This window comes from Balaenoptera acutorostrata, chromosome 12 (assembly GCF_949987535.1).
Source record: "Balaenoptera acutorostrata chromosome 12, mBalAcu1.1, whole genome shotgun sequence".
In the NCBI taxonomy this organism is placed as follows: domain Eukaryota; kingdom Metazoa; phylum Chordata; class Mammalia; order Artiodactyla; family Balaenopteridae; genus Balaenoptera; species Balaenoptera acutorostrata.
This window is the reverse complement of record NC_080075.1, coordinates 2949636-2964895: the sequence shown is the minus strand read 5'-3', so window position 1 is coordinate 2964895 and position 15260 is coordinate 2949636. Positions and strand designations below refer to the sequence as shown.

The 15260-nt window shown below is 53.4% G+C and overlaps 1 protein-coding gene across 5 annotated transcripts in view; it reads right to left on the bottom strand.

The window, feature by feature from the left end:
* Window positions 1–15260, bottom strand: part of TGFBRAP1 (transforming growth factor beta receptor associated protein 1) — a 51763-nt gene that overhangs the window by 2994 nt on the left and 33509 nt on the right. For 4 of the 5 annotated variants that reach the window (XM_057558066.1, XM_057558064.1, XM_057558067.1 and 1 more), the window contains 6 exons: window positions 14332–14673; window positions 12574–12631; window positions 10019–10162; window positions 8304–8447; window positions 7587–7746; window positions 5401–5834 (listed from right to left, as the gene is read on the bottom strand). In XM_057558066.1, the coding sequence (XP_057414049.1) occupies window positions 5401–5834; window positions 7587–7746; window positions 8304–8447; window positions 10019–10162; window positions 12574–12631; window positions 14332–14673 (1282 nt within the window). Of the gene's footprint in view, window positions 1–1023; window positions 3552–5400; window positions 5835–7586; window positions 7747–8303; window positions 8448–10018; window positions 10163–12573; window positions 12632–14331; window positions 14674–15260 lie in introns of those variants that run through there. The other variant, XM_057558068.1, reaches the window with a different exon arrangement.

Below are 15260 nucleotides of genomic sequence, written 5' to 3'. Positions count from 1 at the left end.
TGCGACTCAAACTCCAAGAAAACCACCCCAACCATCTGTACCCCGGCTTCTTCAGCCTGGAATCCAGAAGACTCACGACAGCTCACGGCTCCCATCACCCACACACACGTGGAGCTGACCAGCCCGACTGACATGGAGCAGGGGCTAAGAATAGTCAGGGGTGCTCAGCTGTGTGCACACCCCATCCTCGGGCTAGTGCAGTACCCACAAGGAAAGAAAGAACACGAAAGAGGGCTATGACATTCACCTGGCAGGATTTCTCAAAGGCCTGCTGTGAACGGGGTTCTAAGGGATGAATTCACATTTAAAAGGTGAGATTTAAACAAAGTTCTATTCCCTGAATATATTCGGGGCTACAAATCCAAGGGCAGCAGGCTTCCTTGGGAGCATGTGGCTAAAAGGTGAAATATCGGAGAAGTAACCGGAGAGCTCCTTCGTTAAACTCCGCAGAGCAGGATTAATCTGAAGGCCACATACATCCAGGAGCACCTTAAGATTATGCAGGAGGTAGTCAGAAGTGCATTGTTTAAAATGTAGTGAAGCAACACCAAAGGATTTGAGGAGCGACCAATGCAAGTCCTTGCAGGAGCGGGAAGGCACCACCAGGGCAGATGACTAAGTTCTAAGGCCCCTTGGGCTAGGTGCCCTGCCAGCGGAAACCATCACGTCACCAAGATAACTTTTATTTAAAAAACAATTACAAGGGGCTTCCCTGGTGGCGCAGTGGTTGAGAATCTGCCCGCCAATGCAGGGGACACGGGTTCGAGCCCTGGTCTGGGAAGATTCCACATGCCGCGGAGCAACTAAGCCTGTGTGTCACAACTACTGAGCCTGCGCGTCTGGAGCCTGTGCTCCGCAACAAGAGAGGCCGCGACAGTGAGAAGCCCGCGCACCGCGATGAAGAGTGGCCCCCGCTTGCCGCAACTAGAGAAAGCCCTCGCGCAGAAACGAAGACCCAACACAGCCAAAAATAAATAAATAAACTGAAATTCTTAAAAAAAAAAAACAATTACAGGAGGGACAAAGAATTAAAAGAACTTTAATAAAATCAACAAGTTTACATTTGTACATCTTGTGTATTTGGGATCCAACCAGGGGCAGAGGGTAAAGTTGAAAGGACCAGGTTTCCATAGGCGGGCGAGGGGGAAGCCCAGGTTACCCTGGCTGTGTGACAGGCAGTGACTCAAGGGTGGTACCCAGGGCCCCTGGAGCCCCACCACAAGCACATCCGGGGCTCAGGCCCGGGGCCTTCCAGCTCTGAGCGCGGGCTCAAGGCTCCATAGCCCACGTGCCACTCCCACACGGATACCTGATAAGCGACAGCAGAAAACCAGCTCATGAAATTGAAGAGTCTTGCCCAGAGAATACTAATGTCAGCTGAGTCCAGTTCATGCTATTTTAACTAGGATGGTGACATCGAACCGACCCAGGGGGACAAGGGCCAAGTGATGGTTCCAATTCCTCTAACCAGTGGCACAATCACAAGAGAGCAGGTCTTTAGAAAGAACCACGTATTTCTTTTAAAAATATGATTTGAGAAAAGGGCCTTGTGGGAGTTAGAGAAAGGCAAGGTTTTTAACAATCCTGCACAGGGTCAGAGAATTCTGCTGCATTAGCGGATTCTAGAGTAGAGATAGAAAACTGCTCGACTTCAGTTCCCATTATTCTAAAGGCTAACAAACATTTCAAAATACTGATCAGTGTTCAGAGCAAAGAGAGACCAGTGCCCCCAAGTGAGAAAGGAACAATCCGAAGGCTTTTCCAGGATTGTACCCATCTCGTGGAGAGAAACAGTGCTTTTACAGGTGCAGTTTTCTGTGTCCTAGCCACTTGTTCTCTGAGGGATAACCCCAAACCCACGAGTCGTGATGGTAACGTCCCCAGGCACACGGCCGTTCCTTCACAGCCATCGGCAGGGTGAAGACTCGTGACTGGGCATTCATTCACACCAGCTTACACAGCACACGGCTGAGCTGCAAGAACTCCTTCATCATTTATTCTTCAGAAATCGAGACACCGTAGGGAAGAGTTTCTGGACCCCCTTGGAATCACAAGAGGAGAGAGAACAGTGACCGTGATAGTACAGAAAGCGTTTTCACAGCAGGGAGGACGAGCTCTCCACCCTGTCTGTTAAGGCCTGGGATGAAGGAGAGGGGCCGGGTCCCGGGGTCCCCTCGTCACACGCACGAGCCGACGCACGTTTGCCAGGCGTCACGGCATCTTTCTTCTTAGTCCCTGATAGAGTCGATAATCACCGGGAAGAAATTCAGGAGAGGGCAGTGAAGTAACGACAGCGTCAGCTTCTCCGCGATGCTGGGCAGAGACGCGGAATGGACGCGGGGTCTGTGATGCGGGAGGTGTCTGTCCCGTGTGTCCAGGAAGCCGCAGGGCAGGCGTGTAAAGTGCTAGAGGTAAGGCAGCCTGCCTGGACTTCCTCTGGGGGCGGCGCTCCCTCGGGAGGGGTGACACCCCCGTCGCGCAGGGCAGCCGTCGCCCACGGCCCGCCCTGGCCAGCGTGGAGGTGACCACCAGCCGCCCCGGAAAACACGCTTGGCTTGTGCTCACGACCTTTCCCTTTTCATTTCTCGAGGAATCAATGGGGGGTAACAAAGAAAAACATCCCTAATGAACATGACGGAGGTGAATTTCCAAAAGAGAGAAAAATCACAGAGAGGCTATAACGCCAAATTAAAAGTTCTAATTGAACATGTTAATCATGGAGTTACAAACCGGCGGGCGATGCGACGTGTGCCCTGCCCCCGCCGCCGGCTCCAGACCTGCGAGCGGCTCCTCCTGGCATGTCCACAGCTTCTCGGGGCCTCCCCTTGCGAGGCAGCCAGGAGCGAATGCACTTACCCCAAAGGGAGGGCCTGGGTAGCCAGGCAGATCTTTAGGGGCTGGAAGCCAGATGGGAAGTGGGAAGGAACAAAGATACCTCCCTGAGGTCAGCTGTCCCTCAGGGCAAAGGCAGAGCCCGCAGGGTGACCGGTGGCCAGGCGGGGAGGATGGAGAGCTCTGCGCCCTGGCCGCTCGCCCGCCAGGACGCGGTCCCCTCCGTGCCACCGGAGCAAACGTTTCCAGTGCAAATACGTGTCTACAGATCGGGGCTCGGGGTGCGGGGTCCGGTTTGTCCGGGTGGCACAGGAAGGCTTATTTCCTTTCAGAGCAGACATCTGTTTTGGGTGGCGATGTCCCTGGACGGGTGAATCTGGCATGTCTCTATATTGGGGATTATCCATTTCCATCCGATGCAGGAGGTCGGCCGCATCCCATTTCCCACGGACTGAAGCCCCCCCAGCACCTGATGACGGCTGACGCGGCCTCCTGCTCTGTGCACCCGGCCGGCTTGGTAAGGAGCCCTCGGCCCAGCCTCTTCAAGTCCGAGCCCCGGGGCTGGGGGAGCTGGGGTTCGTGTGCCTGCTGGCCGCACAGTGGGTGTGGACGAGACCACCGTTCGGATACCTAACAAACACGGGCTCGCAAAAGGGGTTTTGACACATCTGGCAAAGCTTTTTGTCTGAGAGCCGAACTGAGCTTCCTTTCAGCTTCATCTGCAAAAAGAAACAAAGGCAGGGACGCCTGTGACATAAGTGACACCGGTTTTCAGAGCTGACACGCATTACCCCACGGGTTGTTATTATCACTGGTGAGGACAGCTTTAATATCAGTTTCTCGAAACAGAGTATCAGCGGTGAAAATAAACAAACACATCCTCGGAACTGGACAAGTCAAAAAAGCTACGAAACTGCCTTCTTATTTTACAAAAGTAATTGCTGCTTGTCTGGCGGAGGAATTTCTCCCCAAGATCTTCTTTCAAACATTCTCTGAGCTCTGATCTATTCAAGCAAGGCCTATTACAGAATCATGGGGCGTTAGAGCTGACAAGACCATGAAAGCTATCTAATCCCCTGCTCCCCTCGTTTGCAAACAAGAAAAGTTAAGGCCCAAATAAGAAACTGGGTCAAAGCCATGGGGTCGATCCGTGGCACGTTCCTGACCGGTCCCAGGAAATGTCATTTCCTTTCTTTAAATGTAACTAACAGAACTTTATTATTTCTTGTCTGATAAACAGGACTTGAGTTCTGCAAGCTAAAAGCCTTTCTGCACAATTCGCGTGAATCAGCCCGGCAAGTCAGCCTAGTGGCAGGACGGAGTGACGGCTTAGTGAATTCGCCCTACTCATTAGTATCTTTAGTCATTCAACAAACATTCAATGCCTTCAAGATGCCAGGTTGGCTCAGGAGTACCGAAATAAGTAAAGGAAGTTCCTGCCCTCAGAGAACCCAAAGCCTCACAGGGGAGGGGACAGCTACGGATGCAGCACGTGAGTCGGCCCACGGGGCGCCCGTCTGCTTAGAGGGATGGGACGGTTTCACAAAGGAAAGACTTAGGCGGGGTTTCGAGTAGGCAGGCGTTCACCAGGCACAAAAGGAAGAGGTGAGCTGTCTCAGGCAGAGGCAACGGTGGCTTCAAAGGCCGTACGTACGAAACGGCAAGTCCACTGGGAGGTTCTGAGCACCCTGGGACGGGCAGGGACGGGCCAGAGGAGGGAGGCTGAATCTTCCCGGCCTCGGCTTCTCCACTGGGGAGTCGATGCAGGCTTCCCAGCGGGAGGAACACGGCGGATTCCCGCTCTGGAAGGACACCCTGCTGGCTGCGGGGCGTCTGGGCCTCACCAGAGAGAAGCCTCCTCCGGATGAGCTTGGGGGTGTTATGGACCGAATGCCCGTCTCTCTCAGCAAATGTCGAGGCCCTGACCCCCAGTGGGATGGTGTTTGGAGGCGGGGCCCCCAGGATGGCCTCAGGGCCCTTATGGAGGAGGAAGAGACCAGCGCTGGCTCCCGGCCCCGCGAGCTCAGTGAGAAGGGGGCCTCACGGGGCCCCGAATCTGTCGGCGCCTGGATCTCGGGCTCCCAGCCCCCAGACGGTGAGAACTGGATGTGTGTCGTCTGAGCCCCCGGCCTGTGGGATTTCTTATTATTAGTCACAGCAAGCCCACGAGACAGAGATGGGGACCCGGAACGTGGAGCTCTGAACCGGCCTGCGGTCCACACCCGGGCTCCTCTGTGTCCTGTGTCACCTCCCGGTGCCCCTGCCCCCCTTCTGTGACGGGGAGGCAATTCTGCCTGGAAGCGCGGTGCGGATGCAGTGACACCGTGACGTGCAGCGTGGACCAGGGCCCGGAGCGCGGCTCTCGGGACCGTCAGTGTCTAAAAGGGGCCGGAAGCTGCCCCAACCGTACACCTGCCGGCCCGGCTCCCGCCTGGGCTCGCACACCTGTGTCTGTGTGAAGAAATCCTGTGTGTTGAAGTTACAGAGAAAAAACGGACAAGGACTATTTTTCCACGGGTAAAACCGACCTCAAATCACACGTCTCGCCCAAGAGGGCCGGGTTCTCACCTTGTCGTATTTGTAGATCAAGTTTTCGGACTTGGCCAGGCCCACAGCCACCTGAGTGGTCCTCCGGGCGTGGACGCTGTCCCTCACGGCCCCCGTCAGGAACGGGCAGAGCAGCTGCACCGACCACGTGCCCGGCAGCAGCTGCAGGACCCGGGCCGCGTCGAACTCGGCGGCATGGCGGTTCAGGAGGTCCACGGCGGCCACGGCCAGCTGGGGTGCAGAGGGGCCGGGGCCCAGGTACATGGCCAGCAGCAGGTGGAAGAGCCGCTGGCGGGCGGGTGGGTCGCGGCCCTCGGAGCGCCACAGGCAGTAGTCCTCCGCCGCCGGGAAGTCGGCCAGCTCGTGGACCAGGATGTGCAGGGCCTCCTCGTGCCGCTCCAGCTTCCCGTGCAGGATGGCGCTCTCCATGGGGAGCCCGGCACCCCGGATCCGGTCTGTGAGGCGGGACCGCTGGTTAGAAACGGCAGGGCCCGCGCCAGGCGGTGCCAATCCAACGCCGCAACTGCATGGGCCACGCGCTTAAAAACGGGCAGAGCAAGCCAGGCTACCTGGACACCCCTGAACTCTGCCACCCAGGCTACCTGGACACCCCTGAACTCTGCCACCCAGGCTACCTGGACGCCCCTGAACTCTGCCACCCAGGCTACCTGGACGCCCCTGAACTCTGCCACCCAGGCTACCTGGACGCCCCTGAACTCTGCCACCCAGGCTACCTGGACGCCCCTGAACTCTGCCACCCAGGCTACCTGGACGCCCCTGAACTCTGCCACCCAGGCTACCTGGACGCCCCTGAACTCTGCCACCCAGGCTACCTGGACGCCCCTGAACTCTGCCACCCAGGCTACCTGGACGCCCCTGAACTCTGCCACCCAGGCTACCTGGACGCCCCTGAACTCTGCCACCCAGGCTACCTGGACGCCCCTGAACTCTGCCACCCAGGCTACCTGGACGCCCCTGAACTCTGCCACCCAGGCTACCTGGACGCCCCTAAACTCTGCCACCCAGGCTACCTGGACGCCCCTGAACTCTGCCACCCAGGCTACCTGGACGCCCCTGAACTCTGCCACCCAGGCTACCTGGACGCCCCTGAACTCTGCCACCCAGGCTACCTGGACGCCCCTGAACTCTGCCACCCAGGCTACCTGGACGCCCCTGAACTCTGCCACCCAGGCTACCTGGACACCCCTAAACTCTGCCACCCAGGCTACCTGGACGCCCCTGAACTCTGCCACCCAGGCTACCTGGACGCCCTGGCCTGGGTGGCAGAGTTTAGGGGTGCCCACGTAGCCTCCCAGGAGGGCTGCCACGTGCCTTCGGAGAAAGTACATGTGTCACACGAGCATCATTCAGGTCTGAGTCGTGTGCTGCTGGCCACGAGCTCAGTGTCATCAAATCAACAACATACATTAAAAAAGGTGTCTTTAAGCAGAAACACACATAAACAAGGTTACATATTGATCGGTTGGTGAAAATGATGTGACCAGAGGTTCTCAGGAGCCTGACCCTGCATCCCTCCAGGTCTGATGGCTCAGTGTCCGTGAACTCAGTGGTGGAGACTCTACAGGACACAACTACCGCGAACAATGAGAATGGGTGTAGTTAATGGTCAGAGAGTGGTGTTAAAAGCTGCCAAAGAGAAATGTATTAACCCAGTCAGGACAACCTGGAAATTCCACGGTGCCCGAAACGGCAAGAGACAAGTTCAGCGTGCCAGGTGCTGCTCTGAGGCTCGTACACAACAGGGACACTGAGGTTTCTGCCCTGGAGGAAATGAAACCCAGACCCCCTCCAGGACCCCCGCCTTCCTCCAAGCCTGGGGCAGCCGAGTGGGCTGCTGGGGGCAGTGCCACCCTCAAAGCCGTGACCAGAGCTGGAGCCTCAGAAGGAACTGACCCGAGGGCTTCAAAGGCGAATGAGCAAGTTCAAAGCAGCTTGGCTCAGCAGACATGCAGACCTCCCAACGCCCAGGGCAGCCTTCGCGTCATCAGCTAAGGGGCCCTGTCCGTTCCCAGACGGTGGAGGATGGACAAGGAGCCTCGCCTGCCCTCCAGGAGGCTGACTTTGTGCCACACCGGCTCACGAACCCCCCCTCCCCCCAAATAGAGACGAAGAGATGCCAAGGCCTCCGTCCCTGCCCCCACCCCCCCACCCCCGCCGGTGACGTTTATCCAGCGAGATCCACTCACCCAGCAGGAAGTGGACTCGGTACAGATCGGACTTCTGGAGCAGGCGTCGCAGCTTCACCTGCGTCTCGGTCACTTCCGCCTCCTTGCCGTTGGCGCTGGGCCTCTGCTGCAGCACCTCATCCAGGTAGAGGACGGCTAAGTGCGTGTGGTACTCCTCCTTCTGCAGGACAGGGGGACAGGCAGACAGACAGCATTTGCTAGGGGAGCCCAGAGAACGCCCCCCAACCAACCAGCCAGCAGGTGCCCGAGACGGGACGTGCAAGGTGAGCGGGGGCTACAGGACAGCCCCAGAACACGCGTACTGGGGCAAAAGCTTTCAGAAACCACGACACAGAGAAGCTGAATCTAAAATCTATGGGAAAATATCTCATTTTGAGAAGTGAGGGCCACGGGATTTAGGTATTCTCCAAAAAAGGGACAGCTTTCCTCATTTCCTTTAAGAATAACAACAAGGGAAAAAAAACTAAAAAAAAAAAAGAATAACAAGGAAGGAAAAGAGAAGAAAATATAAGCGGAGGGGACAAGAGATGGAGGGTGAGAAAAAAGCTACTTAGGCTGCCGGTCTCCTTCACAAACATCCGGCTCCCTCCCTGACCTCCCACATGTACAGACTGAGCGCCGGGAACACGAGACATTACATTAGACCCGTGGGCCAAGTTCAGGTCCCGGTGATGCCACTGCAGCCCACGCAGCTCAGCCTGCGCTCTGGGGCCTCACCTGCAGTCTCCTGTCCGTGACCAGATGTTCTAGGTACTTAACCAGGGCTTGCGGGTATTTCTTAAGGCAACTGATGATATCATCTGGGTTAAATCTACTCTGCTGTTCGTCCACAGGTCTCTTGGTGAAAACTTGAACTCCGACCTGAAAGAAGAATAGCAATTTATTTATTTGCAAACACCTCATCTTATCTTCATTCTGAGCACTGTACGCTTTGGGTAAAATCATTGTTAAAAACGTGATGATTTGAGGGACTTCACTGGTGGTCCACTGGTTAAGACTTCGCCTTCCAATGCTGGGGGTGCAGGTTCGATCCCTGGTCGGGGAACTAAGATCCCATATGCCTCGTGGCCAAAAAACCAAAACATAAAACAGAAGCAATATTGTAACAAATTCAATAAAGACTCTGAAAATGGTCCACATTAAAAAAAAAAAACAAAAAGACATGATGATTCGGAAAAACAGTGCAGATGAAGCACTGACAGAGACAGGAAATGCCGCAGAGCTCCAGCTGGAATTCCTTCTAAAAGGGTTGGAAACTAAGGACCCAAACATTTATTGGTGGTAGGTTTTGGCAATCCATGAAGCAACAACTCTGTAACATTTAGATCATCCGAAACAAGGACGGTCACTTGCTGGATCGTAAGTGAAAGAAGATACAAGCGGCTGAAGATTCAGTGAACTCCATTCTCCAAACGCCCATACCCACCGTGTGCATTACCCACGTGGGACCCAAGCCCACGCACAGCAACGAAGACCCAACTCAGCCAAAAATAAATAAATAAATGAATAAATAAATTTATAAAAAAAAATACTAAAAAAAACCCCTTTCATTTATTATTGCCAAGTAATATTGCATTTTGTGCATATACATTTTATTCATCTATTCATCAAGTGATGGACACGGTGTTTTCTTTCTTTTGGCTGTCGTGAACAGTACTGCCATAAATATTCATGTACAAGTTTTTATGTGAATAAAGGTTTTCATTTTTCTTGGATGCATACCTAGGAGTGAAATCACTGGCTCATATGATAACTCTGTTTAACCATCTGTAGAACTGCCAGACTGCTTTCAAAATGACTGTACTGTTTTACTTTCCCACCAACAATGAATGTGAGTTCTAATTTCTCTGCATCTTTGCCAACATGTACTATTGTTGTCTTTTAAGTTTTAGCCATCCTAATGGGTGTGAAATGGTTTTGATTTACATTTCCCTTAAGGATTAATAAAATGACTGATGAAAACAAACAAAAAAAACAGGCCCTTCTATGTCCCCAACCCACCCCCCCCAAAGGGGGTTGGGGACATAGAAGCAAGGGCGACGGTTTGCCTGGTGTGGCCCAGCCCCAGCTCCATGCCCTGCAGGGCAACAGTCTGGTCCTGCTCCAGCCCACAGAGAACGAGGGACCAGATGCCATTAGGGGCGGGGGTCAACACACAGGTGTTTAAGAAGATGCTAAGACCTGACCTGCGGTGCCTTCCGCTTTCCTCCACAGTGGCCTGCCCCCGACACAGGTGTGCAGAAGCACTGAAATGCAGAAATTCCTCGAGAGCTGGGATTCAGACGGCTCAAGCCATGTATTAAAAGGGGGGGGGGGGAAGCGGAGAGAAGGGTTAAAGTGTAGCTTGTTTTCCCACCTAGAATCAAGTTTTCTGTCCATTTTCACCAGCCCCACTGCCTCCCCTTGAACGAATGCGTTTACGAAGCACAAACCTCCGGATTTTTCTGCAAGACCCAGTCAGCATAGTGCCACACGAGGTCCGGGTCGAGGCTGTAGGTGAGGAAATCCACGATGTACTCGTACAGGTCTGAGCGCGTGGAGTCGTGAATATCCCCGTTCACGATGCTCACCCACAGCTGGAGAGGAATAGAAAAGAAGGTAGGGAAGGTTACACACCTCTTAGAATTAACTCAGAAAGGGCAGGTGTTTGTTTGGCCTTTCAATATTTCAAAGTGGCAGGAGAAACTTTAGAGGCTTAAATCCATTTTAATTTTTTCACACACACGAAAAAAAAAAAAGAGGGGACACGGTCCAAGAAATCAGGAACATAAAGCACCAAGTTCTTTTTCTTTCCTTTTTAATGAGATCACAGTAATACAAATAGTAAATATAGTATATGAGGAGACTTGGATGCATTAAAAAATGTCTCTTCCTGAAATAAAATCATCACTGACAATGTTTGGACACAGAAGAAATTCACTTACATCCATCAGCCGGGCTGTTTCAGCCTTCTCTGTCACAGGAATTTCTGATTTTGAAGACCTTTTGGGACTGTCTGAGTCTGATGTGCTTTCAAAACCTCTGGTGACCCTGTGCCCTGGTGTTCCTACTGTCTTTTGCATGGGGGCTCAGGGTAGATTTTAATAATAAAGTCCTTTGCTGTTTCATCCATCCAGACACTTCCCTGCCGTGTAAACGGAATCTTTTTTTTTTTTTAATGCTCCACTGTGCATATGTACTACTGTTCTTTTCTTTTAATTTTTATTTATTTTATTTATTTTTGGCTGCGTTGGGTCTTCGTTGCTACGCGCAGGCTTACTCTAGTTGTGGCAAGCAGGGGCTACTCTGCGGTGTGCAGGCTTCTCATTGCGGTGGATTCTCTTGTTGCAGAGCACGGGCTCTAGGTGTGCAGGCTCAGTAGTTGTGGCACGTGGGCTCTAGAGCCCAGGCTCAGTAGTTGTGGCGCATGGGCTTAAGTTGCTCCGCGGCATGTGGGATCTTCCCGGACCAGGGCTTGAACCCGTGTCCCCTGCATTGGCAGGCGGATTCTTAACCACTGCGCCACCGGGGAAGTCCCCATAAACTGAATCTTACTTTCAGAGCCTCAGAATGAAGTGGCATCAGGAGGTGAGGCAGAGATGGGGGCTGCCTGAGAGCCCCCGCACCATCGTCCGTGCCGTGGACCGCACCCGCGTGTCCACACTGACTTCTGAACCACACCACACCAGCAGGCAGCCCAGGAAACAGGCAGGCAGTGTAAACGCCGTAATTCTGGTAGCAGCGCACCAATGTTTTTTATGTTGCTAGTTTCTTCAGCGCTGAATTCCCCAAATCAAACAAACTATTCACACAGCCATTGAAATGTGTCATTAAAACAATTCTGCCATATATGGTGATTTATTCCGTATTATTTCAATTTTGTAAACTCCTGTCTATATAGCTTTGCTAATGTTATTAACACATTTATAACAAACTGTAATTCTCAGAACATGGTGTTTTAAAAAAATAAAAATTTTAGCTTTGACACCCAAATCTGCTCTTAGCCATGGGGTGTATGTTGATGGGAACTTCTTTTTTTTTTACCTATTCCACAATCATGTTACCATGGTAATTTCTCAAAGCAACCAGATACGCTTGGTGAGTTTGGTGAGCACTGCTGATGCTCTTGGCCACTCACAGAAGATGCAAGACAAGAGACAAGATGAGAAATTTGGGCGCAAGAGCCCCTGCCAGGGCCCTGAGCACTGGCTCAGTCCCCAGCTCTCCTGCTGACCAGGGATGCCACCCGGGCAAGTGACTGGCCTTGATCAGCTTTAGTTTTGTCACAGATGACATGACAACCCAGCTCTCTCTCTGGCAAGACTTATTGTCATTAACAGTGGAAATTACAACCTGTTACTCACAGCCTTAATTTTTGATAAGGCAGTGGAGTCACAGGCCTTGTGGCTCAGTAAGAAATCCTATTTTTCTTACATTTTAAACAACTCAGTCTTGACAATGTTCTTTAAAGAGATGGAAAGATGAAGAAAAGAAAATTCTTGGGGCTTCCCTGGTGGCGCAGTGGTTAAGAATCCGCCTGCCAATGCAGGGGACACGGGTTCGAGCCCTGGTCCGGGAAGATCCCACATGCCGTGGAGCAACTAAGCCCGTGCGCCACAACTACTGAGCCTGCGCTCTAGAGCCCACGAGCCACAACTACTGAAGCCCGCGTGCCTACAGCCCGTGCTCCGCAAGAGAAGCCACCGCAATGAGAAGCCTGCGCACAGCAATGAAGACCCAATGCAGCCAAAAATAAATAAATAAAGAAAAGAAAAGAAAAAAAAGAAAATCCTTGGCCAACATTTCTCAAGGATTAGCTTTCTAAAACAGTACTATTTTTGTTTTGTAAAAAAGGTTGTAGATCAGGCAAGACTGGTCTCCATCAATTTGTGATTTTTTTTCAAACAGGCTCAGTAGTTGTGGTGCACGGGCTTAGTTGCTTAGCAACTTAGTTGCTAAGTTAAATGGTGGTGATTTTTAAACAGTGCTGAGATGCCTTTGAACTCACCTGAACGGCAGCAGCGTCTTGGTGGTTGTAATGATAGAGCAGCCCCAGTGCAAAGTACCTGCAAGAAAACTCAGGGTAAGTGCACCGTCTCCCGACCAATCACTGCGGGCAGTACCCCCATAGCAATGCCCCCGGCCCTGGGCCCCCAGCCCCACATGTGCTATTCAACTCAGTTCAACAAAAAATTTCAAGCACCAGAAAGATCCTCCTTTCTGTTTATTTACTTATAGTCTGAAAATGTATTCCCTATCAATTTCCAGAAAGGACCGTATTCACATCTAAGATGAGCTGAAAAATAAAACTATAATGATACTATGGAAAATCACACTTGGAATTGCTTTGCAACTTGCTTCAAATACTAGTATGATTTGCCATCTCTTCAGTTAACCATTATTAACTTATCACGAGGTATTAAGACTGTTTGGAAGGGACGCTGTCTGAGCCATTCTGGGGTAAGGATTTTGAACGGCAATAAATGCCAACAGTACGCAGGCACTGCAGAGAACAGAAGGTCAGGGAGAGTCGGGTTGGGGGGACCCAGAGTTCCAGGCCCTGACTTTCAATCCAGGCTTCATTACTTAGGGACTGTGTGACCTTGAGCAAGTAGGTTACTTCCTTGGCCCTTGCTTCCTCATTTATAAGCAGACAGGATCAGTGATGACACGGGCATCACCCGGGCCGTGAGCTGTTGCCACCCTCCCACGCTCACAGGTGTGTCCTCTCCTGGTCCTCTTCCCCAGCAGGTGACCGGATCAAGCTGCCCCAGGGGGTCGTCGGATTTCTTCCCTCAAAGAGCAACCTCTCAAGATACTGAACTATTCCCTAGAACCCTTCTCTTCTCCCAAAAGCTTTTAGGAAGTTACACTGACTCCGCCAGACCCTGCCATCCCAAGTCACTGCCATGAGCTGTCAGTGCATTTTCTGGTTCCTAAATAAATCACTCCATTCCACAGTGCCTTCGGGAAAGTGAGGGAAACGGCTGAACGAGCCACTTCCCACGTGGAGGTCAGTCACCAGCCCATGACGTCCTGCATCTGAACAGGGTCTGGATCGTGAGCCTGGGTCTCCGTGGAACTTCACCAGCACCTCCGCCATGTCAAACGCATACCAAAAGTCACAGACAAAGAATCTTACAGGGAGCACTCAACACCCACCCCCAGGCCTAGAAGGGTTAGACCACCGCCTGCCCCCAGGATGAAGAAGCTGCCAGATCTAATCACGTCATCACTGCAGACGGGCCCCCATCGTACCCAGTGGCCGGTCGGCAAGGGGGTGGGTGCCAACCAGCTCACATCTGTAATGAAGGAGTTTGACCCCGTAACCTTTTATCCACGAGATCCAGAAGCCTCCCTTTCTATCTGTTTATCCAGATGCCCACCTGTCCATTCAGTGTGGCCATCAGTGGCCGAAGTGCGCTATCATTTTACCGACACGCATGTGGCATCGCGCACAGCGGAGTCCCACCCAGATGGAAACGGAACAAGCACACCATTGCCTAACAAGGCCTGTGACTGTACGATCTGTCGTGAAGGAGCTGGCACGAGAGTTGGTGCCCTCTAAGACCCCTGTGGTGGATCTGCAGACCGTGATGAGGCTGATAGATCCCGAGGGCGCCGGGTGGTCCCTTGATGAACGCCTGGGGCTCAGAAGTCACGCTGGCGCCTCAGTGCACGACAGCTTCCCGTGGGCGGGGACGGGCAAGGGCCAGGCAGGGAGCCCTGGGTTCGGGGGGAGCGTCCGGGGGACAGAAACACTCACTTTTTGTGCTTCTCCAGCCAGGCGGCGCTGTCGGTGAGCAGACAGAAGTTCTCGGTGACCAGGAGGTCCAGCAGGCTGTCGTGGTCAGCCTCCGTGTACAGCTTGAGCAGGGCTGTGTCGATGTCCTCCTTGTAGCCGTTGGCCACCTCCGTGCTGCGGACTTCGTTCAGGTAGCTCATGAGGAAGCGCTTGCACTTGGCCACCTTCTCCTGGTCGCCCTGGGTCAGCTGGTTGAGGTCTGCAAACTCGTGCAGAGGAGGGTGGGACCGGGTGAACGAGGAGGACGTGGGCAGCAGGAAGGGGTACAGCGAGATCAGCTCCCGCACGTCGAGCTGGCCGCTTCTGCAATTACAGTGTCAAACTAAATGAAGCAAAAAGAGAGAGAGAGTGCACGTAGGCACACAAGACGACACTGGACGGGCGCGCTGCCTGCACGCCGTCCGCAGCTGCACGGGCTGCAAAGCACCACGAGCCAGGCACCGCCCACCCCCAGACCGCACGACAGAGCAGCGGGCTCGGCGGCCGCAGACGCGGCCCCTCCAGTGCTGCGGTGGGACGTGGGTCCCCGCAAACCCAGGCGGGGGCGCGGGGGGGGGACAGCAGGAGGCACAGCCGCTCTGATCAAAGGCAGACTCGGAGGAGGCCCCGTGTACACCTCCTCCTTCACGGCTCTGAGTCGTGCAGAACCTGTTCTACGTGGACATTTGGAAAACTTCTACAGGCGATGCCTTCGTGGGACACTGAAGGGCAATCACAGCGGGTTTAAGTTCATCTTCTGAGCGAGCGTGAAGAGCCACTGCTTCCCAGGGCGCACCTGACCCCCAGCCCAGAGGAAGGGCTGCTGGAGGGGGGAGGGGCTGAGACAGGCCTGGGCTGGGGAGGGAGAGGGGTGGGGTGGGTGCTGGTGAAGGGGGCGGCCCACACGTGCA